At 39.2% G+C, this 20053-nt stretch overlaps 1 protein-coding gene across 1 annotated transcript in view; it reads right to left on the bottom strand.

Moving 5' to 3' along the window:
- The window catches only part of LOC145994725 (focadhesin), a 91177-nt gene that overhangs the window by 24585 nt on the left and 46539 nt on the right, over positions 1-20053 (bottom strand). The window contains exons 10-12 of the mRNA XM_083130928.1: positions 12660-12800; positions 2929-3074; positions 1817-2286 (exon numbers count right to left, since the gene is read on the bottom strand). Of these exons, the coding sequence (XP_082987054.1) occupies positions 1817-2286; positions 2929-3074; positions 12660-12800 (757 nt within the window). The remainder of the gene's footprint in view (positions 1-1816; positions 2287-2928; positions 3075-12659; positions 12801-20053) is intronic.

A 20053-nucleotide genomic window follows, 5' to 3' on the forward strand; every position in this document is an offset into this window, starting at 1 on the left:
AATAATAATAATCCGTTGCGCAACAGCCCATGAAGGGCCTAGGCATACCTACCGACTGCCGGTCTCCCTCCCACGCTTTCCTTCGTCACCTCTAAGCGTGGAGATCTTCAACCAGTATTGGAATAGTCGGGGGGTCAGCCCGACGTATCCCCAGCCGTTATAGTAGGTCTTCTCGACCGGATTACGCTCACTCACTCGGAGCTCCCCAATTTCCTCACGATGGTGGGTTGCCACCGGCCCTATACGCAGGCCGAATAAATTCCGACCAGAGCCGGATTCGAACCTACGCCGTCCCGCAGCGAACGATCTCAAGACGAGTGAACGCCTTAACCCGCTCGACTACGGAGGAGGACTTCTTTGATATTAAGGCATTGAAAAAACAAGGCTATTATGTATCGTGGTTAAAACCATAAATATACAACACGGTCATGTTTTTATTGGCCGAAGGTGGAAAGTAGTGGAATCAGAATAGAAGTTGAGGTGGCGGTTAACAGGGTAGACAGTTGAGGTGCCAAAAATTGACCTCGCCAGAATGAAAATTTTATCTTGGGCCTTCCATTTTTATGTAGAAATGTGTGAATATATTAAACTCCTATAAAGGATTGTAGGAATAAGTATTATAAACTGAATATGATAACCAAATTCTCAGTCAAAAGTTACATGTAAAGTATTATGTTGTATAATTACATAATCACAGTAGTACAGTGAATTTTTTGTCCAGCTAATAAAGTTCGTTGTACCTTGATATATATGTTTTGTTGTCAAAGCTAGTTATGGTTTTTACAGTTTTTCAAAGGTTAACTCAAGAGTATTCGGTTGCAACTTAAAAAAAAATCCCCCCCCCCCCTTCCCTGCAAACAGAAAGAAATCAGTATTTATGCTTTACTTAACATTTGGATCTCCCAAATCTCTGAAGAAATCGCCACATATGCACATCACCCCCTTCCCATTTAAAAATTTTGAGTTCAATTCAATATGGCGGGTGTCCGCTTGGAGAACACACCAATGTGGTTCCGCCTAAGCCTAACCTGTTTCTATCATGACCAATTTTATCCAGCCTAACTCCTTTACTTTTATAGGTGGTGTTAAGGGACTTTTGAATCACCCTGTAGGCCCTTGTATGTGACTTTGTCAACATGAGATCAAGAATTACACACTCACACGTGTGTGTGTGAGGGTAGATAGGTAGAGGGGGACCTTTGGTAATATTTTGCAGGCGAGGATTGCAAGATTTGTAGATCCGGGACTGGGTAGCACAGAGACAATTCCACACAGGTAAAATGGCGATAGCAAAAAATCAGGCGAACCCAGAGCTGGTTCAGTGGCTCGGTTGGTAGAGCAGTGACACGATATTCCAGAGACCTGGGTTCAAGGCCTGGTTGACCCTGCATTTCTAGCTGAAATTTTTGCATAATACATCTTGCGTGTTTGCTAAATCATAAGATAATCAACAAATATGTTTAAGACTCCCACGTATTTCTTATGGATAATGAAAACTCTCCCTCTTTAACTTTATGCTTTCACTATTCAAAGCCCCATTTTCACAATTCTGGTCTGACATTTTGTTTGACAATTTTTTCTCCACTCAGGTGTTTTGTGCTGTTCCATTAAGTAAACTATAGTAAATAAAAAAAAAAAAGTAATACTTCCATTTAGCAGCAATGTAAAACTCTAGCATTCACCTGGTACCAGATCTTCCTTTCATTCAACTTCTTGTGCTACATGAAGGAAACTGTACCTCTCGTTCTTAATTTGAACTGATTTTGAACAACACACAATAATTAATTAGACGTTCCAAAATATTTGAAACACTTACAGTCTTAATATTCTTCTCATAGGTTGTAAGGAAGTTTTCCAGAAGCTGCCTAGCTGAACCTGATGTCAATGCTTGCTTTGCAGCGATAGTCAAGCAGTGTTTTGTGAAGTGTGGACCCTGCTTCATAAACTCCAAAAGAAAGCTCCAATTCAAAGGTGCCAGCAGTTTTGGGTACGTTTGACTTAGTATCCGAAGGCATTCACAAACAGTTTGGCACATCTCTTCATTCCTGATCTCAACATTCTTCTGTGCCAACTTGTACAAATAATCGACCAGTCCATGACACACACTTTTGGCATGGAGATATCCATATGTGGCTGGCTCACCTTTCACGCCTCCAACGTTTGTGATGTGGTATATGCCTCGACCATATTCCTCCACTTCCAGAGTGATCAAGTGTGAAACAAAATCGCCAGCTTCTTTGAGTGCCTCGGCATTTACATTCATCAAAAACTGAACCCAACATTCACCTATCAGAAAAAAGTACACAGTTACTTAAGTTTCTTAGGTTTCAACTATGACTCGTTAAGAATAAATATTACAGTCCCAACATGTACCTAAATTGTTCAAATTTGTAAACAATCCTCGAACATGCACCTGCAACTTGAGTTGTGTACCTGAGATTTTTTGTAAGTGAGGGGATGGAATGCTAAGCCAAAGGAGGGTCCCCCACCAACTTCTTTCTTGAAAAAAAAAAATTCTATGCAGTCAGCTTTACAAAAACTATCCAACAAAGTCTTACTTGACTTCGTTTACCACTTACAATTTTACAAATTTTCAAAATATCACCATTTGATTTGCATTGGGCATTTTTGCATTTTGTCGTCAGTTTCGAAAATATTAGCTTGTTTCAAAGTTCAAGATTTGTTGAAACAGAAATCAGTTTTTGGACACCAATTGGAAAAAGATGGACAAAATTGGAAAAAAAAAATGTTTTCCACAAGAATACGACCTCTTGACTTCTGCCATTATTCATCATTAATAATCATTACTCTGTATTACTGTAGTGAAATTGATAGTCATGCAATGTAATATCCATTCAAAACTATTATAGAATGTGACAAAGTTACAGACATATCCTGTACATTGAAAAATAATTTGTTTTCTTTTACCTGGTATATAAGGAAGGACATCTTCTGGTTTTCGTGCAGCCTCAACTGGAGTCTTTGCATAAGAACTGGGAAGCTGCAGTCCTTGACGATACTGAAGAGGTAGAGATTTTAAAGTAAATGCCTCCAACTTGAACTGCGACAGTGCTCTGCAATAAGAAACAAATAGGTCACATTTTATTATAACACAATGGATTAATGGAAAAAATTTCACTACAAAAACTACGTAGAGGAATATGCAATTGTTCTGCAGGAGGAAGTTGTAGCATGCCTGGAATAGACAAATAAACACAGATCATCTACAATGTAGAAACTATGGCTGAGTCAGAGGTTCAATTGATAGCAGTTGGTCGCAGTACAGGAGTCAAATGTTAACACTAGGAGGACGGTGATTTTCTAACTACCTATTAGGACGAACCCGTCAGTTTGGGTACAGTTTTCCCATGCAATATTATTATTTCGCTTATATTCTGAGCATGAAACAACTCCTGTGTTTCTCTATTTCTTTTATTTTCACATCATTATAAACAGTCATTACACATTCTGCTTCCTGCAGCTGCTAATAGAGGGTCACAAAAGGAACAAATTGTCTGGTCAGAAGGACCATGTTATTCATATTCAGCTAAATCATGGAAGACGTGGAGTTAAATTAATATTGTCAAAATTATAATTAAATATATGCTGTACATAAGTCTATAAATAAATCACCGGTCAACATCATGGTGTGTGTGTGTATTTCTTGTATTTATTTTATTTATTCAATTATTTATTTATGAGTGTATTTTATTTATTTACTTATGGTGAGTTTTTATTTATTTTTAAGTTTTTGTGTTTGTAGAAACATTTTTTCTTACCATTTAGACTACCTATGCTTTTTTCATTGGTGGGAGCTTTTCAAAAACATAATTACGCTATTCTATTACAAAAAATAGAAATACACGAACACTCACTTTGAAAGGATGAAACGCCGGCACCTGTGATGTAGTGGTTAGCACATTGCGCTACGACGTCAAGGGTTCCAGGTTCGAATCCCAGCCTGGGCATGGATATTTGTGAGAGTCCATTCATCAATTTATGATCACTCATCTCCATCTTCGCAATTAGCCCAAAGTTGCACAAAAGCGAAGTAAAATAAACAAAACAATAAAAATCAATAATGGAGGAAACATCAATCTGCCAACATTCACATGTATTGCCATCATCTTGCACATCTTCATCTACATCTTCAATGTAGAAAAGTTCGTAAGTAGTATGTAACGAACCTCTATTCTGATATTGGCATTATCTACTCTGCACTCATCATATTCATAAATATTTTCCTCTCCCTCAGATTCTACATCTGACTAATCACAGAGATAATGAATTAGCTACTAGCTACATCACGACCCAGTAAGCAATGTTCGGGCGACATATAGGACACTGCATTGAGCCAAATAAAGTAAGCAAATAGAGTTTGCCAATTCTTTACTCTAAGCTAATTTGTTGACCTACCTGAAGTAACATTCAACTTGAAAATCCGTCCCTTAGAAGAACAACAATGAGCAAAGGTGAAATAAGGTTCACTCACACTTAGAATACGCTATTGCAAACAGATTTATCTACCTAAGAACTGTACCCGTCAAAATGACGGGTGATCGTACTTATAGTAGTAATCCAATGTAGTAGCCTTCGCACGTGAGATAAAAGTTTAACTTTTTACACAAGAGTAGAGCACTAATCCTGGGCTGGGTTATCTTCCCAGAGGCAGAGCTGTATGCCACCAGGCGCGTCCCCAGGTTGCGGATAGGGGAACGGCCAGCAGATATGTTGGCTAGCTGGAAACAGTCGCGGACAAGCAGCAGCAGGATTGGAGGAGGCAGCGAGATGTGGAGTGGCAACTGCATCTCGGTAAATACTGCAAGGCTCCGATGAAAATCCTGCGATGTGGCGAGGAGAGCCGCCACTAACTAAGCTCAGCCCCTGCTGTCTTGCAGGGAGGGGAGGGATCCCCAAAGGCTAAGGGAAGGATACCCTGACAGAAAACCAAGGGTAGGGCAGACTCGTAAGGCATAGTGAAGCCAGCTGCCCTACAGGAGTAAACCCTAAACAAATCCTGGTCCTCCAAGAATGGGGGTTGGGCGTGGGGCCGACAACCCCATCCCACAAAAGGAACCACGTTACGAGACCTCAAAGAAATGTAGCCGGACAGATCTACCGACGACGGACTGGCGTCAACAATGGACAAGCGAATTATGGAAAGGGAAGGGATCTATATGTAGGGAGCTGGAATGTGCTATCTTTGTATAGGGCAGGTGCATTGAGGATGTTGCTGGATCAACTAAATAATTATAAACCTGCGATAGTGGCATTGCAAGAAGTTCGTTGGATCGGAAAAGGAGTTTTGGAAAAGAGAGAAGCAACTGCATTCTATAGCTGTGATGAAAGGCTGCATATGCTAGGAACTTGGTTTATAATACATAAACAACTAAAACATCTAGTGATAGGATTTAAAGCTATAAGTTCAAGATTATCGACATTAAGAGTTAAAGGAGAGTTCTTTAATTACAGTATAATCAATGCACATGCACCCACGGAAGTATCCACAGATGATGTAAAAGAAGATTTCTATGATGCGTTAGAGAAAGCATTTGATGATTGCCCAAAAAATGACATAAAAATAGTAATTGGAGACTTCAATGCCCAGATAGGCATTGAAGACGTGTATCAACCAACAATTGGTAAACAAAGTATGCATAAAATAACAAATAACAATGGTATGAGGCTAATAATGTTTGCAGCATCTCGGAATCAAGTAATAACAACAACTCTGTTCCAGCACAAGGATATTCATAAAATGACATGGAGAGCCCCGGATGGAAAAACTTACAATCAAATTGACCACATGCTGATAGATTGTAGACATAGATCAGATATCATTGATGTTAGATCTTTTAGAGGGGCTAATATCGATTCCGACCATTATTTGATTATGGGAAGGATTAGAGCAAGAATATCTAATAGCCGAAAAATGAAGGCGACTAACCTGATTAAATTTAATGTCACGCAGTTAAGAAATCCAACGGTGGTTGAGAGGTACAGAAGTAAACTACAAGAGGGATTCGTCGGGATGAAACCGGCAGAAGTGGAAAATGTAGATGAGAGGTGGGATAGATATAAGCTGAGGATCAGTAATGTAGCAAAGGAAATACTTGAAACACAAAAGCCAGTAAAGAAAGAAACGTGGTTCGATGAGGAATGTCAAAATGTAACCAAAGAAAAGAATGATGTATATAAGAGGATGCGGCAAAGAAGTGCAACAAGGAGAGCCGGCAAAGAAGTGCAACAAGGAGAGCTAGGGATGAATATCAAGAGAAAAGAAGGATTGAGAAGAGAGTCCATAGGAAAAGAAAAAGGGAATGGATGAAGCAAGAGATGAAGCAGTTGGAAAGCCTGCATGAGCAGAAGAATGTAAGACAGATGAATAAGCTGGTAAATAATACAAAAGATGTTTTTAAACCAAGGACAACAGTCTGTAGAAATGAAACAGGCGATATAATTAGTGACACTAATGAAATTTTAGAAAGGTGGAGAAGGCATTTTAATGATGTATTGAATGGCAGTGCAGATGTAGCAGGTATGCTGGAAGAAGGATTAAATGAAGAAGAGGAAGGAGAAGAGGGCATAGAAAGTCCAAAGTTAGATGAAGTATGGGAGGCAGTCAAGATATTGAAAAATAGTAAAGCACCTGGTATAGATAACTTGCAAGCAGAGCTGCTTAAGCATGGAGGCGAGAGTGTCATTAGAGGCTTGAAGGAAATAATAAACATAATCTGGAAAAAGGGACAGATGCCAAGTGAATGGAGGACGGGTATCATAGTACCTATCCACAAGAAAGGGGACATGATGGAGTGTGCAAACTATCGTGGAATTACATTGTTGAACGTTGCATATAAAGTATTTGCAAGAATTATATATAAAAGACTACTACCATATGTAGAAAAGTGCATTGGACCATATCAATGTGGGTTCAGGCCAGGGAAATCTACAATTAACCAGATATTCACCTTAAGGCAAATACTGGAGAAAATGCTGGAGTTTGGGATAGGAACGCACCATCTATTTCTTGATTTTAAATCTGCATATGATAGTATAAACAGGACCCAACTATATCTGGCAATGAAAGATCTCGGAATTCCAATAGGATTAATAAGAATGGTGAGGATAACTATGGAGGGCTCTAATAGTAAGATAAGAGTAGGAGGACAACTCTCAGAACCTGTTGAAATAGAAAATGGACTAAGACAAGGCGATGTGCTGTCCTGTTTGTTGTTTAACATTGCCTTAGAGAAGGTTATACGGGAAGCTCGGGTGCAAATTAGGGGTACCATATATTATAAGTCAATCCAGATACTTGCATATGCAGATGATGTGGACATAGTAGGAAGATCTCTACATGCAGTGGAAGAAGCATTTCTGGCCATAGAAAGGGAAGGAAAAAAGATGGGATTGGTGGTGAATGAAGGGAAGACTAAGTACATGGCAGCAGGCAAAGCACACAGATATAATCCATCACCGACCATAACAATGGCTAATTATACCTTTGATAGAGTGGATGCCTTTATCTACCTGGGTTCTATTGTGACATATGAAAATGATTCACAGGAGGAAGTAAAGGCACGACTTATAGCAGCGAATAGGGCCTATTATGGACTACAGAGACATTTTAAGAGCACCATATTGTCCAGAACAACTAAGTTAATACTTTACAAGACACTGATAAGACCTGTATTGACTTATGCTGCGGAAACTTGGACCAGTTCAAGGAAAGATGAAGAGTTGGTAGAGACCTTTGAAAGAAAGATATTACGAAGAATATTGGGACCAGTATGTGAGAATGGAAAATGGAGAAAGCGATTTAATAAGGAGCTCTACGAACCAACAGTTATTGGTGTAATTAAGGCGGCTAGATTAAGATGGGCAGGTCATGTGATGCGCATGAGTGATAGTGACCCTGCAAAGAGAGTGATGTTGGATAGCCCAGATGGACAAAGGAAACGAGGAAGGTCTAAATTAAGATGGATGGATGGAGTGGATGAGGATGTTCGGAAGCTCCAGTATAGAAATTGGAAAGTTGTGGCGAAAGGTAGAGATAGATGGAGACAAATCACAGAGGAGGCCAAGGTTCATCAGTGGACTGTAGCACCATAAGAAGAAGAAGTAGAGCACTAATATTTGTTAAAAGTCACAGAACATGGAAGCTGTGGAGCAAAATTAACATTGTCAAAATTACAATAAAAATAGGGTCATCCGTCAAAATGACGGGTCCCATCCTTCTAGTGTTAAGGTCCCAGGCTCAAACTACTCTTGGGCTACAAATTTCAACCAATTTTTCGGCCAGTTGTTTCAAATCATCTGTATAACCCAGAAGCTATTTCTGTTTGTTTTTTCATTTTGTTTCCTAATTTGAAATACACTGATTTCCAAAATTTAAGCACGCAATGCAAATTTTCGAAAGCATATTTAAATTTGAGTGGCTGAAAATCACTGTGGATGTAGATGTCAGTTTTAATGTGTAGCTTCCTTTTTGTAAGTAGAGAGTAAATCATTTGTACCTAGGTACTTAATCTGTGCTCTTGAAATAACATAAAAGGGAGGATTTCGTGCAAGAATCATCACACTTTCGTTGAAGATGCCAGCATTCTGAAGGGTTTGAGATGTATTTAAAAGCTGATACCAAGTGTTTATAACTTTTGTAGATTATTTTTGATAATATTCGTGTTTCTATGGCTGAAAGAAGACGAATAACAGATAGTGAGTGCTGGCGTGCTGTCGGACACATTGAAGCAGGACAGTCAATCAAAGATATCGCTCTTTTCTTTGGCGTTGATCATTCGGTAATTTCTTGATTATGGAAACAATTCCAAACAAGTCAAACAGTTGTCCAGAGACCTGCGCCCGGTCGTCCAAGGGTTACCACCCCCTCTGATGATCAATATATTGCTATAGTAACCAAGCGGAATCAACGAGCGACCTCCACAACTGTTATATCCATGGTTGCAGCAGCACTTGGCAAGACAATATCTGCCAGTACTGCGCTGAAGGCTCCACATGAAGGGATTGTATGCCAGAGTACCACGTGTTTGTGTTGAACTAACCGTCCAAGCCAGAGGGGCAAGATTAAACTGGTGTCGTCAACATGTCAATTGGACTGTCTCAGATTGCTGCAACATCCTGTTCACGGACGAGTTCAGATTTGCCCTGGAATCAGATAAGCATGTAAGGGTCTGGGGAGTATGAGGCACAAGCAATCAGGCCAAGAACATCACACATTCAGAGGTGGCAGCGTCGTGGTGTGGGCTGGAATTTCAATGGAATATCGCACCTAGCTGCACATCTTTAAAGGTGGTTCTGTGACGGCTGCACAGTATCCGAATGAAGTCCTAGACCCCATTGTGAGACACTACGCTGCAGCAGTTGGTCCTGATTTCCTCCTTATGGACGATAAAGGCAGTTTCCATCGAGTCAACATTTTTGACGAGTATCTGGAATGTGAGGCCACTTATCGTATGGAGTGGCCGGCATATTCCCTCCGACCTTAATCCCATTGAAAACCTTTGGGATGCCCTCGGGCTTGCTGTCTCTGCACGTTTACCTCCTCCAGCCAGTCTCAGAGAGTTGGAAACTGCACTAATGGAGGAATGGCCAAATTGATCACATCATTGAAAGCATGGAAAATCGTTGTAAAGTTTGTGTGAAGGTCTGGGGTGGTTACATACCATATTAATGTAAGTTTTGTTTGGTCACATACCATATTACTGTAAGTTTTGTTTGGTTTGTTTCGCTTTAAACATCATTATGTTAATGACCCAAATGTAACATCATCATATAACTTACGAAAAGTAATATTTTTTTTCATCTTTGTACGAGGGGGTATTGTAAAGTTTTGATAATCACCCTGTTCTAAACGAGCTAGAATTGGTGTTTTATATTGAGGTACTTAGGACTTCTGTACATAGTAACCATCCATAGCCACACATTTCTCCCATCGTTTCTTGACCTTCCGAAGGCCCTCGTTATAGAACTCCCTGGATTGCGACGAAAACCATTGCTCAACCTCCATAATGACGTCATCTGTAGTGTCAAATCGCCGACCCCACAACGGTTTTTCATTTCAGGGAATAAGAAAAAGTCACTTGGTGCGAGATCGGGAGAATAGGGTGGATGCGGCAAGATTTCCTATCCACATTGCCTTTCCTTCTCGATCGCAACTTGCGAAGAGTGAGCGGGTGCATTATCGGCCAGGAGACGAACACCTTTCGTGAGCATACCGTGCCGTTTTTCTTTCAGAGCACCTCGCAACTTGTCCAGAAGTGTGCAGTAATATTCGCCAGTGATGGTCTGACCCTTCGCAAGGTAGTCTGTGAATACGACCCCGCGACAATCCCAGAAAACTGAGAGCATGACCTTCCCTGGCGACTTCTGCACCTTTTGCTTTCTTGGGTGGGGGGAATGGGAGTGCTTTCCCTCCTTGCTTATGGTTTTGGTTTCTGGATCGTACTGGTAGACCCAACATTCGTCCATGGCTACCAGACGACCAAAGAAATCATCTTCATCCTGCTTCAAAAGGGTCAACATCCGCCTCGAAAGTTCGCACCGTGTGTGTTTTTGGAAAGGAGTGAGCTAGCGTGGAACCCAGCATGCAGACACCTTTGTCATGCGCAATTCTTCGTGAATTATTTTTGACACACTACCATAACTAAGCCCCGTTTCGTTCATTATTGTTTGGATCGTTGCACGTCAAAATTCCAGGATAAGACACTCCACTTTCTTCACATTGACAGCGTCGTCTGTGCATGACGGTCTCCCACTTCTTGGCTCGTCTGTGAGTGACATGTGGCCAGTTTGGAAATTCCTTTTCCACCTCGTAATAGTCTCATATGATGGGCAATAATCACCATTGACAACTTTCATTTTATCATGGATCTGTCGGGCATTATTCCCCTTCAAATGCAGGAACTTTATCACACTTCGGGGATCAATTTTATCCATCTCCTACTTTCCTCTTGACTCATGCGATTTCTGAAGAAAGAAAAAACCACAATCACTTGGTTTTTGCACCATTAGCTACATAGGGTTTAATAAGTTTACTGACAAAAATTCACGCTTATAGCTAAAAAACGTCATGGTGATTGTCAAAACTTTATGATACCCCCTCGTACACAATTCTTGTTTTCTTTAATGATGCCTTCATGTGCAATTTTGAGTTAATCAAAGCTTTACTTTTCCATTTTTGTTGATTTTACCATCGCATTCTTAACTTTTGGAAGCATGTTTATTACAAAGTATGTTAACAAGGGTTCCGCAGCATGGCCATGCGGTCCAAGGCATCATGCTTTGGGCTCCAGCTACGGGATGTACGCAGGTTCGAGTCTCCTGGGGGAAGCGTAACAACTTTCCTCTTGAGATTTCAGCCTGTGAATGGGACCAGTGGCCACCTACCATCGTGAGGAAATTGGGGAGCTAGGAAAGAGTAATGTAACATGGTCATTGAAACCTATAACGACTGGGGTGTTCATCGTGCTGACCACAAGTCACCCAATAACTGGTTGGATGATCTTTCACCTCGGGTGAGTGAGCAAGAAGGATCAGGTGAAGAGTGGAGCCAGCAGTGGGTAGATAGGCCCAAGTCCTCAATGGGCTGTTGCACCACGGGTTATTATATTATGTTAACAAGGGGATTTGACAACAAATGTGGGAAGTAGAAAAACTTCAAGGCTTGGAGATGGATTAAACTCTATTTGAATTTTGAATTTGAATTTAAAATTTTGGGGGCATCAGCACTTAGGATATTTTGCACCCGTCACATTATACGGGGTCCAGCCCCTTACCATAACTAATATAGCATAATTGCAGTGTCGTGTTACTAAAATATTAAAATTTTCTGTCTTTCGTTAAAAGCTGAGGCTGTAAAAAAGCACTCAGCACACAGAAGGACAAAAATCAGGACAACACACACAAAATTATACTGGCCATAGTGCCAGTCGCCAGAGGCTCATTCGTCTGCAAAATGCAGTCCGGGGGTACTACATGGAAGTGAGGTTGACAATTGGGTGTACTATGTGAAAGGTCACCCCTTACACCCCGTATTAAACTCTATGGCACAGGGCAAAACCATAACTTTATAATTCATATGTATGATTTTAATACAGAGGGTAAAATAAATAATGGGTACTTGAGAAATGATGGCAGGACTACTTACTTTCCTCTTCATCATCTTCAGAAAATTGTCTTATTTCAGGTTTCACTAACAAGAGGAGGAAACCAACATATAATGATGTTAATGGTAATTACGAAACAGGGTTGAAATTGAGATTGCGTGGTACTTTCATTCATTGTTGTTTTGTGCAACAAAAACTCTCTGAGAACTTTGATTAAACTTTCATGTTTATTCCAACAATAAACTATCAGATAATCAAATTAAAATAAACCACAATAATAAGTAATCTTTTTGTAAAATGGAAAGTAAAATTTTGTTTGTTGTCAATAAAAATGAAACTCTGTGCATTTCTACTAAAAAATGTAGAATTTTTTTATATTTACATTGTCTATTTTTCATTGACAGTGCCTATTTTATTCATATTTTAAATGCCTTTTTCACCTACCTGTTTTAGTCAATGTAAACTCCTGAACTTCCAAGCTCTAGAGACAAATCACAATGCTATCAATAACATGAAATGATTGTGGAAATAACATACCTCAAGGCAGCCTTAATTATATCAATGTTAGTACTTGTTGACACATAACTCCACAGTCTTACTGCAACTTCATTCACAAGCTTCTCATATTCATGCCCACTTGGACGCAGCTGAGGAATTAAGCCAAAAAACTGGCACAACCTAACAATAAATTAAAAAGAAGTGTTACTTTGCAATGTACAATGTTATAGAATGAAAGTACATCATAAATACAACACTATTAACCCTCTTAGCAACTATCCATGTAACTACATTCAGCATGACATGTTGTATAAAAAAGAAAAGACTTCACAACAACCTCTGTCTTCTAGGGATGGAGAGAATAATTGTGATATTCTATTGGTATTAGACGATATTATTTTATAATTTTGCAGATCGAATATACACCTTACGTGCACTTAGATAGGCACAGTATTTATGTGCTCAAATTAATGAATTGATTTTCTAAATCATTTAGTGTCAAATGGATGTGGTTTTTGTCTATTTTACATAGTTTTTTCTGCCGCTTAGGTTAATCATGATGATGAGGATGAATGGGGATAAATGAAACTGATGGAAGCACACAAACAAACACACACACACACAGTGTGACAAAAATCGCAAAGCAAAGCTATAAAAATAGTTTTCGCGATGTTCTGTGATTTTGCTTACGCACTTTTGACTTCTTTCTTTGGTGAGTGATTCTTTTCAAACCTGCTAGATGGCAGCACTATATGTCTGTCTTCATTCTCTCTCATCTCGTAGGAAACAGTTTTCGCTGTACCAACGGCCTCGACACAGACACGCTCGATCAAGGACCACGGGGAAAGACGTTTGCTCAGCAAGCTTGCCGACTGACCTACTTTGCGGCCGAGAAGTACGTCGTAGTCGAGCAATGCATAAGTTGCTTTGCATTGTGCGTGTGTACGTGGACAAGATGGATTGTTTAGTGATATACTTGTCACATGACGACTAAACAAGCAAGTTTTGATGGTTGATACGAAGAGTTTTCGTATTCGCAATGAGGGAATATGCTTGGTTCCATTTATCTATGAACTGCATTTTTGACTTGCTGGAGGGCATGCCGAAAGATTGCTAGTTTTTTGATGCACATGTAGACTATATGTAAAGAAACTAAACCAAGCGTGTATGAAGTTCACGAAAGCAGAAGCAAGAAAAACGAAGAATTGAGAAACCATTGGATCCGACGTTGCCAATTTTCTTGTTTGGATTTTCGCTTGAGGTAGAAGGAAGCAAATGGAAGTTTGTGGGATTCTTTCAATGCAACCTTGAAGTCATCCAAGCAGACCCGATTCCCAGTGATTGGAGGGACACTGAAAACCGGAGAGCTGTTATACCTTCAAGAACACGACAAGGATGAGTAGATGTGGCAACGCCATCAGTGATAGAACCTTAAGGTAGGTGATAAGTGAAATGTTGCTTTGGATCAAATCTTACGTAATGGAAGGTGTGTTTGACTCTTCGAACTAGTTAACTGGAACAAAATCTACGAACACGCAATGTTTCGAAACACGTAACGACCAGTAAGCATAATTTGCATAATTGTGACAAATCTCTGTTGCAAGAAATAATTCCCTGTGTAGACGTTAGGGAAAGTGATCGGCATTTTATTAGATTTTTGTGGGCTGAAAAACGAGGAATGGTTTGGAAATCTCCCCCCCCCCCCCCACTTGGATAAATCAAATTGAATTAATGTGAAATGAGCATTTATCTAACAGGCAAATGCATAAAAGAATAAATCTATTTGAACAAAAGAGTATTTGTCTTGAAATTTGAAACTTGTAAATAAATAAATCTTAAAATAATGGTGTATATGTCGCAGGATGAAATGTTAAATTTGAAAGAGGAGTGAACTGAACTGGTGAATTGTTATTATTATTATTTTAGATAAACTTGCATTAATTGGATTTTTGGGTACACTTTTGTGTATTTATCCTGCATGCGATACCTTGTATGGAGATTAGGTAGCTAGCTATTGCTTGTTATTGAATTCTTTGTTACATTGATAAATACACAAAGGAGCCAAACGGAATAATCTGAATAATGTACCTGATATTGTTACTACATAATAATTGCTGTTAAATTGGGAGATAATAAACAATTGTTAAAGATTAAACACTTGGCGAAACATTCTTTCATCTATTATGTTTCAGTTAAAGGTATAAATCAGTTGTGAAGCATTGATAGAGTGACGCAAGTTCCGGTACAATGAGAAACGTAATACTGTAGTTAGTTTTTGTAGAGTTAAGTAATGTGTACAATTTTAGAAGTGTCACATATAAGTCGTATTGTCTGCGGTGGTTCAGTCGGTAACGCGTCTGACTACCATGCTAAAGGTCCTGGGTTCGATCCCTGGCCGGTTCAAATCCGGGAACTTTTCTAACGTTGGAAGCAGCCCCAGTGCCCACCCAGCGTCGAATGACATGGGTACCTGGGGAAACCCTGGGGGGTAAAGGTGGTCAGGGGCATGATGCTGATCAAATCACCCCCACTCACGACTGGATCAAGAAAGTGTGAGGCGTTACCCCCACACCCCTAAATGCCTTCATGGCATGGTGCTAAGCACAGGGAAGCACCTTTTTTATTTCTGTTTTGAAAAGTGTCTTAACAAACCCATACTTGTTTGACACGTTATGCTGATACTGAAGTTTAGTAAGGTGTATTGTGTACTTTTGAAATTAGTTTACCCCACTTTGTTAAATAGTTGCATCTGAACTAAATTTTGTTAGTTTTGCAAGCAGGTTCTTGATGAACCCTGAGGTGTGTCATAACCTTGATACGAATACCTCAACCAACATAATTTTTGTACGTTTTGCAATTTTGCTTATTTAATATCCACGGAAACTTTGGGCCCATATTAGTCACGCAACCAGATCGTTACAACACAAAAAAAATATATATCCATGTCCAGGATGGGGATTAAACATTGTGGTGAGATTGTGAGTTGACCACTCAACATGCTTGGCCACCGAGGCAACAGGTGAATATAGATTTGATCTGTTCATGAACAAATGCTTCATAGGCAAAGCTGGAAATTATAACTAGAATGTGGATTTTTGACTATTTGCCTTTTTATTCCTTTGTAGCAAAACATAGAGTTTTGTGTATAAAGTTTGTTTTGAACCCAATAACACATTTTTATAGTGCCTATTTTTCCCCGTGGTGGTCTAGTCAGCAGGAGACCCAGGTTTCATTCCCAGGGTGGGTGATCGAAAGTTGGAATTTTTCCAGATTTGTCCCTGCATAGAATGGCTCTGGGACTCATCCAGCCTTAAATCAATGGGTACCTGGGGGCAACCCTGGCGGGTAAAGGCAGCCAGAGCATGGTGCCAAAATGGCCAAGATCGAGAATGTGTGGGGCCCTACTCCTACATCCCGTAAATGTGCCTTTATGGCACAGTGCTATATGCACAGGGAACTTTACCTTTACCTTACCTATTTTCCATAACACTGGCCAAAATTTTTTTCTTGTCTTTTTTTGCTAACCCATACTTTATTTTTGCAAATTTCTCTCTCTATACCAGTGTTTTTCAACTGCTGAGCTGCAAGAAATTCACTAGATCCAGTGGCTGACAACCAATTTAAATCCAATTTTATATTTATCAACAAGCCTAGACATAACTGAACTATTAGTGTTTATGATTATGCCATAATTTATTGAATTTCAAGGGTATAAATTAATTAATGCATAATTTTTGTAAAAGAATTACAAAGGTATTTATGAGTAAAAATTTGGAATTAGGGCAATAACTTTTAAGAACTTACCAGATAAAAGCTCTCATGAAGGTTGAGAACTATTGCTCTATGCAGTACAGTACAGTAATCTCTTATTTATGTTGAACTGAAAACTGGTATTTACCAGACTTCAAAAACACAAGGGATGTCAGATGTTAGTAATTCATATTTTGATGCCAATCAGATCAATCAACTGTTTTTGTATGGTGTTTAGAGGTATATGAAATGTAACTGCTTCACAGAACATAATCACACCATCCCTAATTTGTTATGTCATTACTGTGGCAAGCACTCTATCCCAATTTCCAACAGGCACTACAGTGCACACCTGGATGAAATGCCATATTTTACGTAACCAGTGTGTTGGAAGGGAACAATACAATATTACAGAAAGAAACAATTTATATTCCAGTACTTTCACTGACTTCACACTTCAAAAATAGGTTGAGGCCAGGACCTCCTCACCTCCAATTTTCGAAATCGACATATACATACATCATTTGAATGTAAGAACCAATCAACTTGGACCCCTGTACAAATAAATCCTTGCCAAGACTATGGTTTATTCATTAAGTTTCTGTGAACTAGAAACGACTTCTTTACAATACAAGAACTTTACTCTGATAAGCTTACTTTTTATTTTTCTGTGCAAATTTTCTTCACGATCGATTTCACCACCTGTCTGGCTTCGTCAGGCATGTACTGCACGAAGCCACCAGACGGGTAACAAAATCAACCGCGAAGAAAATTTGCTCAGAAAAATGAAAAGTAAGCTTATCAGAGGAAATTACCTATCTCCACATAACCGTCAAAAAGATATATTTAGATTGATTGATTGATTGATTTGGTGTTTTAAGTTCACTTTATGCACAGTAAGGCTAATCGGGACTGGACCTACAGCTTAAAGTGGGATCCGAACACTATGTGCCTCCACCGGGTATCGAACCCGGAGATATATTTAGATACATGGGTGACACTAAAAGTTTTTAGATGCGGCAACACTGATTGCAGCAATACATTGTCTCTAGGATATGTTGAAGTTAGTAGTCTGTGAAGTGTGATAATGCTGCAGAATTTATAGTTGTTAATTGTTGTGTGCCAGAAATTAGTCAATTATTGTCGTGTGTGTACAGTAAAATGGATTTAACACGGGAGCACTTCAGAGCAATGATTTTTTACGATTTTCGAGCAGGTTTAACGCAGCAGCAATGTTATGAAAGGCTCCGAAATGCATTTCAGGAGGAAGCCCCATGCCGTGCGACTGTGTTTAATTGGTTTTTAGAATTTCGACGTGGATGTCAGAAACTCAGTGATGAATTACGTGATGGTCGTCCTGTGACAGCAACTTCTCAAGAAAACGTCGACAGAGTGCGTCGCATGATAGAGGAGGATAACCGGGTGACATATGCAGTTATTAGTGCAACACTGGGTATTGGTATGAGTCAGGTTCAAACGAACCTGCATGACCACCTTGGTGTCAGAAAGCTCTGTGCCAGATGGATCCCACACCATCTTACTCAGGAGCAAAAGCAGGCACGGGTCACATGGTGCATGAAAATGCTGGACAAATTTAACCAAGGACAATCAAATGCAGTGTATGACATCGTAACAGGTGACGAAACTTGGGTGTACTGTTACGAACCCGAGAGCAAACGACAGTCGACGCAGTGGATCTTCCCGGATGAAGACCCACCAACAAAAGTCAGGAAGGGACGAAGTGTTGGCAAAGAAATGGTTGCCACTTTCTTCAGTCGGACGGGCCATATTGCAACAGTGCCGCTACAGGGACATCGAACCGTTAATGCTGAATGGTACACTACGGTTTGTTTACCGGAGATCGTACAGAAAGTTCGTGAAAAACGCACACGAAGTCACATTATTGTGCATCAAGACAATGCGCGCAGCCATACAGCAGTACGAACAATTGAATTCTTCAAAGCCTCGAACATCGAAGAAATGACTCATCCTCCTTACAGTCCCGACCTCGCCTCTTGTGATTTCTTCCTGTTCCCTAAAATCAAGGATACATTACGAGGTTCTTCATTTTCTACTCCCGAGGAGGCAGTCACCGCCTTCGTTCAGTGCATTCAAGAGGTGCCTGCAGATGTGTGGTCCCAGTGCTTTCAGACTTGGTTTGAGCAGATGAACAAGTGTATCAACTGTCATGGAGAATACTTTGAAAAATTATAGCATTCATACTTTTGGTCTCCAGTGTTTTACTTGCGCGTGTCTAAAATCTTTTAGTGTGACCTATCGTACAATGTGTATACAAGACCTTTTTGACAAATGCTAGAACTCAGTATACTACAGAAAATTTAGAAATAGAAATCAATATTCTTCCTCTGTGGTCAACTCACAATAACATTACTAAAGGTTTCTCCTTCAAGACCCATCCTGAACATCGATTTTGAACTAATCACCATTCATCACAAAAGCAGAAATGTGATGCAAAATGGGGAAAATGCAATGCAGTACATACATTTTAAATTGGTTGAAGAAACAAAGCAAATTCAAGTAAGTTCATATTCACTGCCTATTTTAGTGGCTTCTTTATTTTACAGTGGATATATAATTTGAGTGGGTATATTCATATTTTTGATACCTGTTTGTATCAAAAAGCTATTCTACAGCTTTTAGTGCCTATAATTCACTTACTGCATTGCCATAAAAACTGGTGCTGCAAGAGGTGCATCCCACCAGCCCTCATCCGGCATGCTATTTTTAAAACTCAGAAAGAACATTTCTCTTTTTGTACTACAGTTAAATAAAGATAAAGTTGGAGAAAACCGTAATATATCACTAGAGCCATATTTATGGTGAATAAAAGATCAAGATTTTGGTACAAAAACTAGGCACTTTTTTGGATCAAAAACTGTATGCAAAATGGTATTTGGTGTTACAATGGTGAACAAAATTCTAAATTTCACTTTAAAAACTACACTTATTACACAAAATAAACATTTCCCTTCAAATAGTACATTTATGTAGTTACCAGAGTATTAAATTTATTCTTGTGTAAAGGAGTCAATTTTTGCTTCTCAAATATTTATAGTAGAATTAATCAATTTTCCATGATTTACATAATTCACACGATAATTCAGTCTTCAGAAAGTGTTCCATTGGTAAATAAACTCTAAATTTCATGTTTAAGAGTTTATTTTGCATTTTTCATCATTTCATGACATAACATGGTAGGAAAATGCACATATTACAGTGTGTTATTTCACATTTCATGTTTCCGTCAAAAATGAAATATCTCTAAATATCACTTACTACATATTAAGTAAAACAGGCTTTTACTAAACACACATGTGCAGCAGGAGGCCCCAAGACAGAATCACAGCTTTGTGGCTTGTAACAAAATTGTTTAAAAATAAAATGCAACATACACAAAATCAAATATGTCTGTCACAAATATTTGTTTCATCTCGCTCACTTTATACCTGACTGTGGCCTCTGCAGAACATGCACTTTCAAAACTGAAGTTAATAAAAAATATCTGTAGAATAGTACTTCTCAGCAAAGATTAACAAACATTTATTTTCAACAATGAGGTTAGGCAAAATGGAACAGCTACACGTTGAACACATTGTGAAGCAGTTTGCTGGTGCTAAAGCTTTCAAGTGAATGTTTTAGTTTCTGAAAATAATTGTTTTGTG

This window comes from Lepisma saccharinum, chromosome 11, assembly GCF_977018435.1.
Source record: "Lepisma saccharinum chromosome 11, izLepSacc3.1, whole genome shotgun sequence".
Classification (NCBI taxonomy): domain Eukaryota; kingdom Metazoa; phylum Arthropoda; class Insecta; order Zygentoma; family Lepismatidae; genus Lepisma; species Lepisma saccharinum.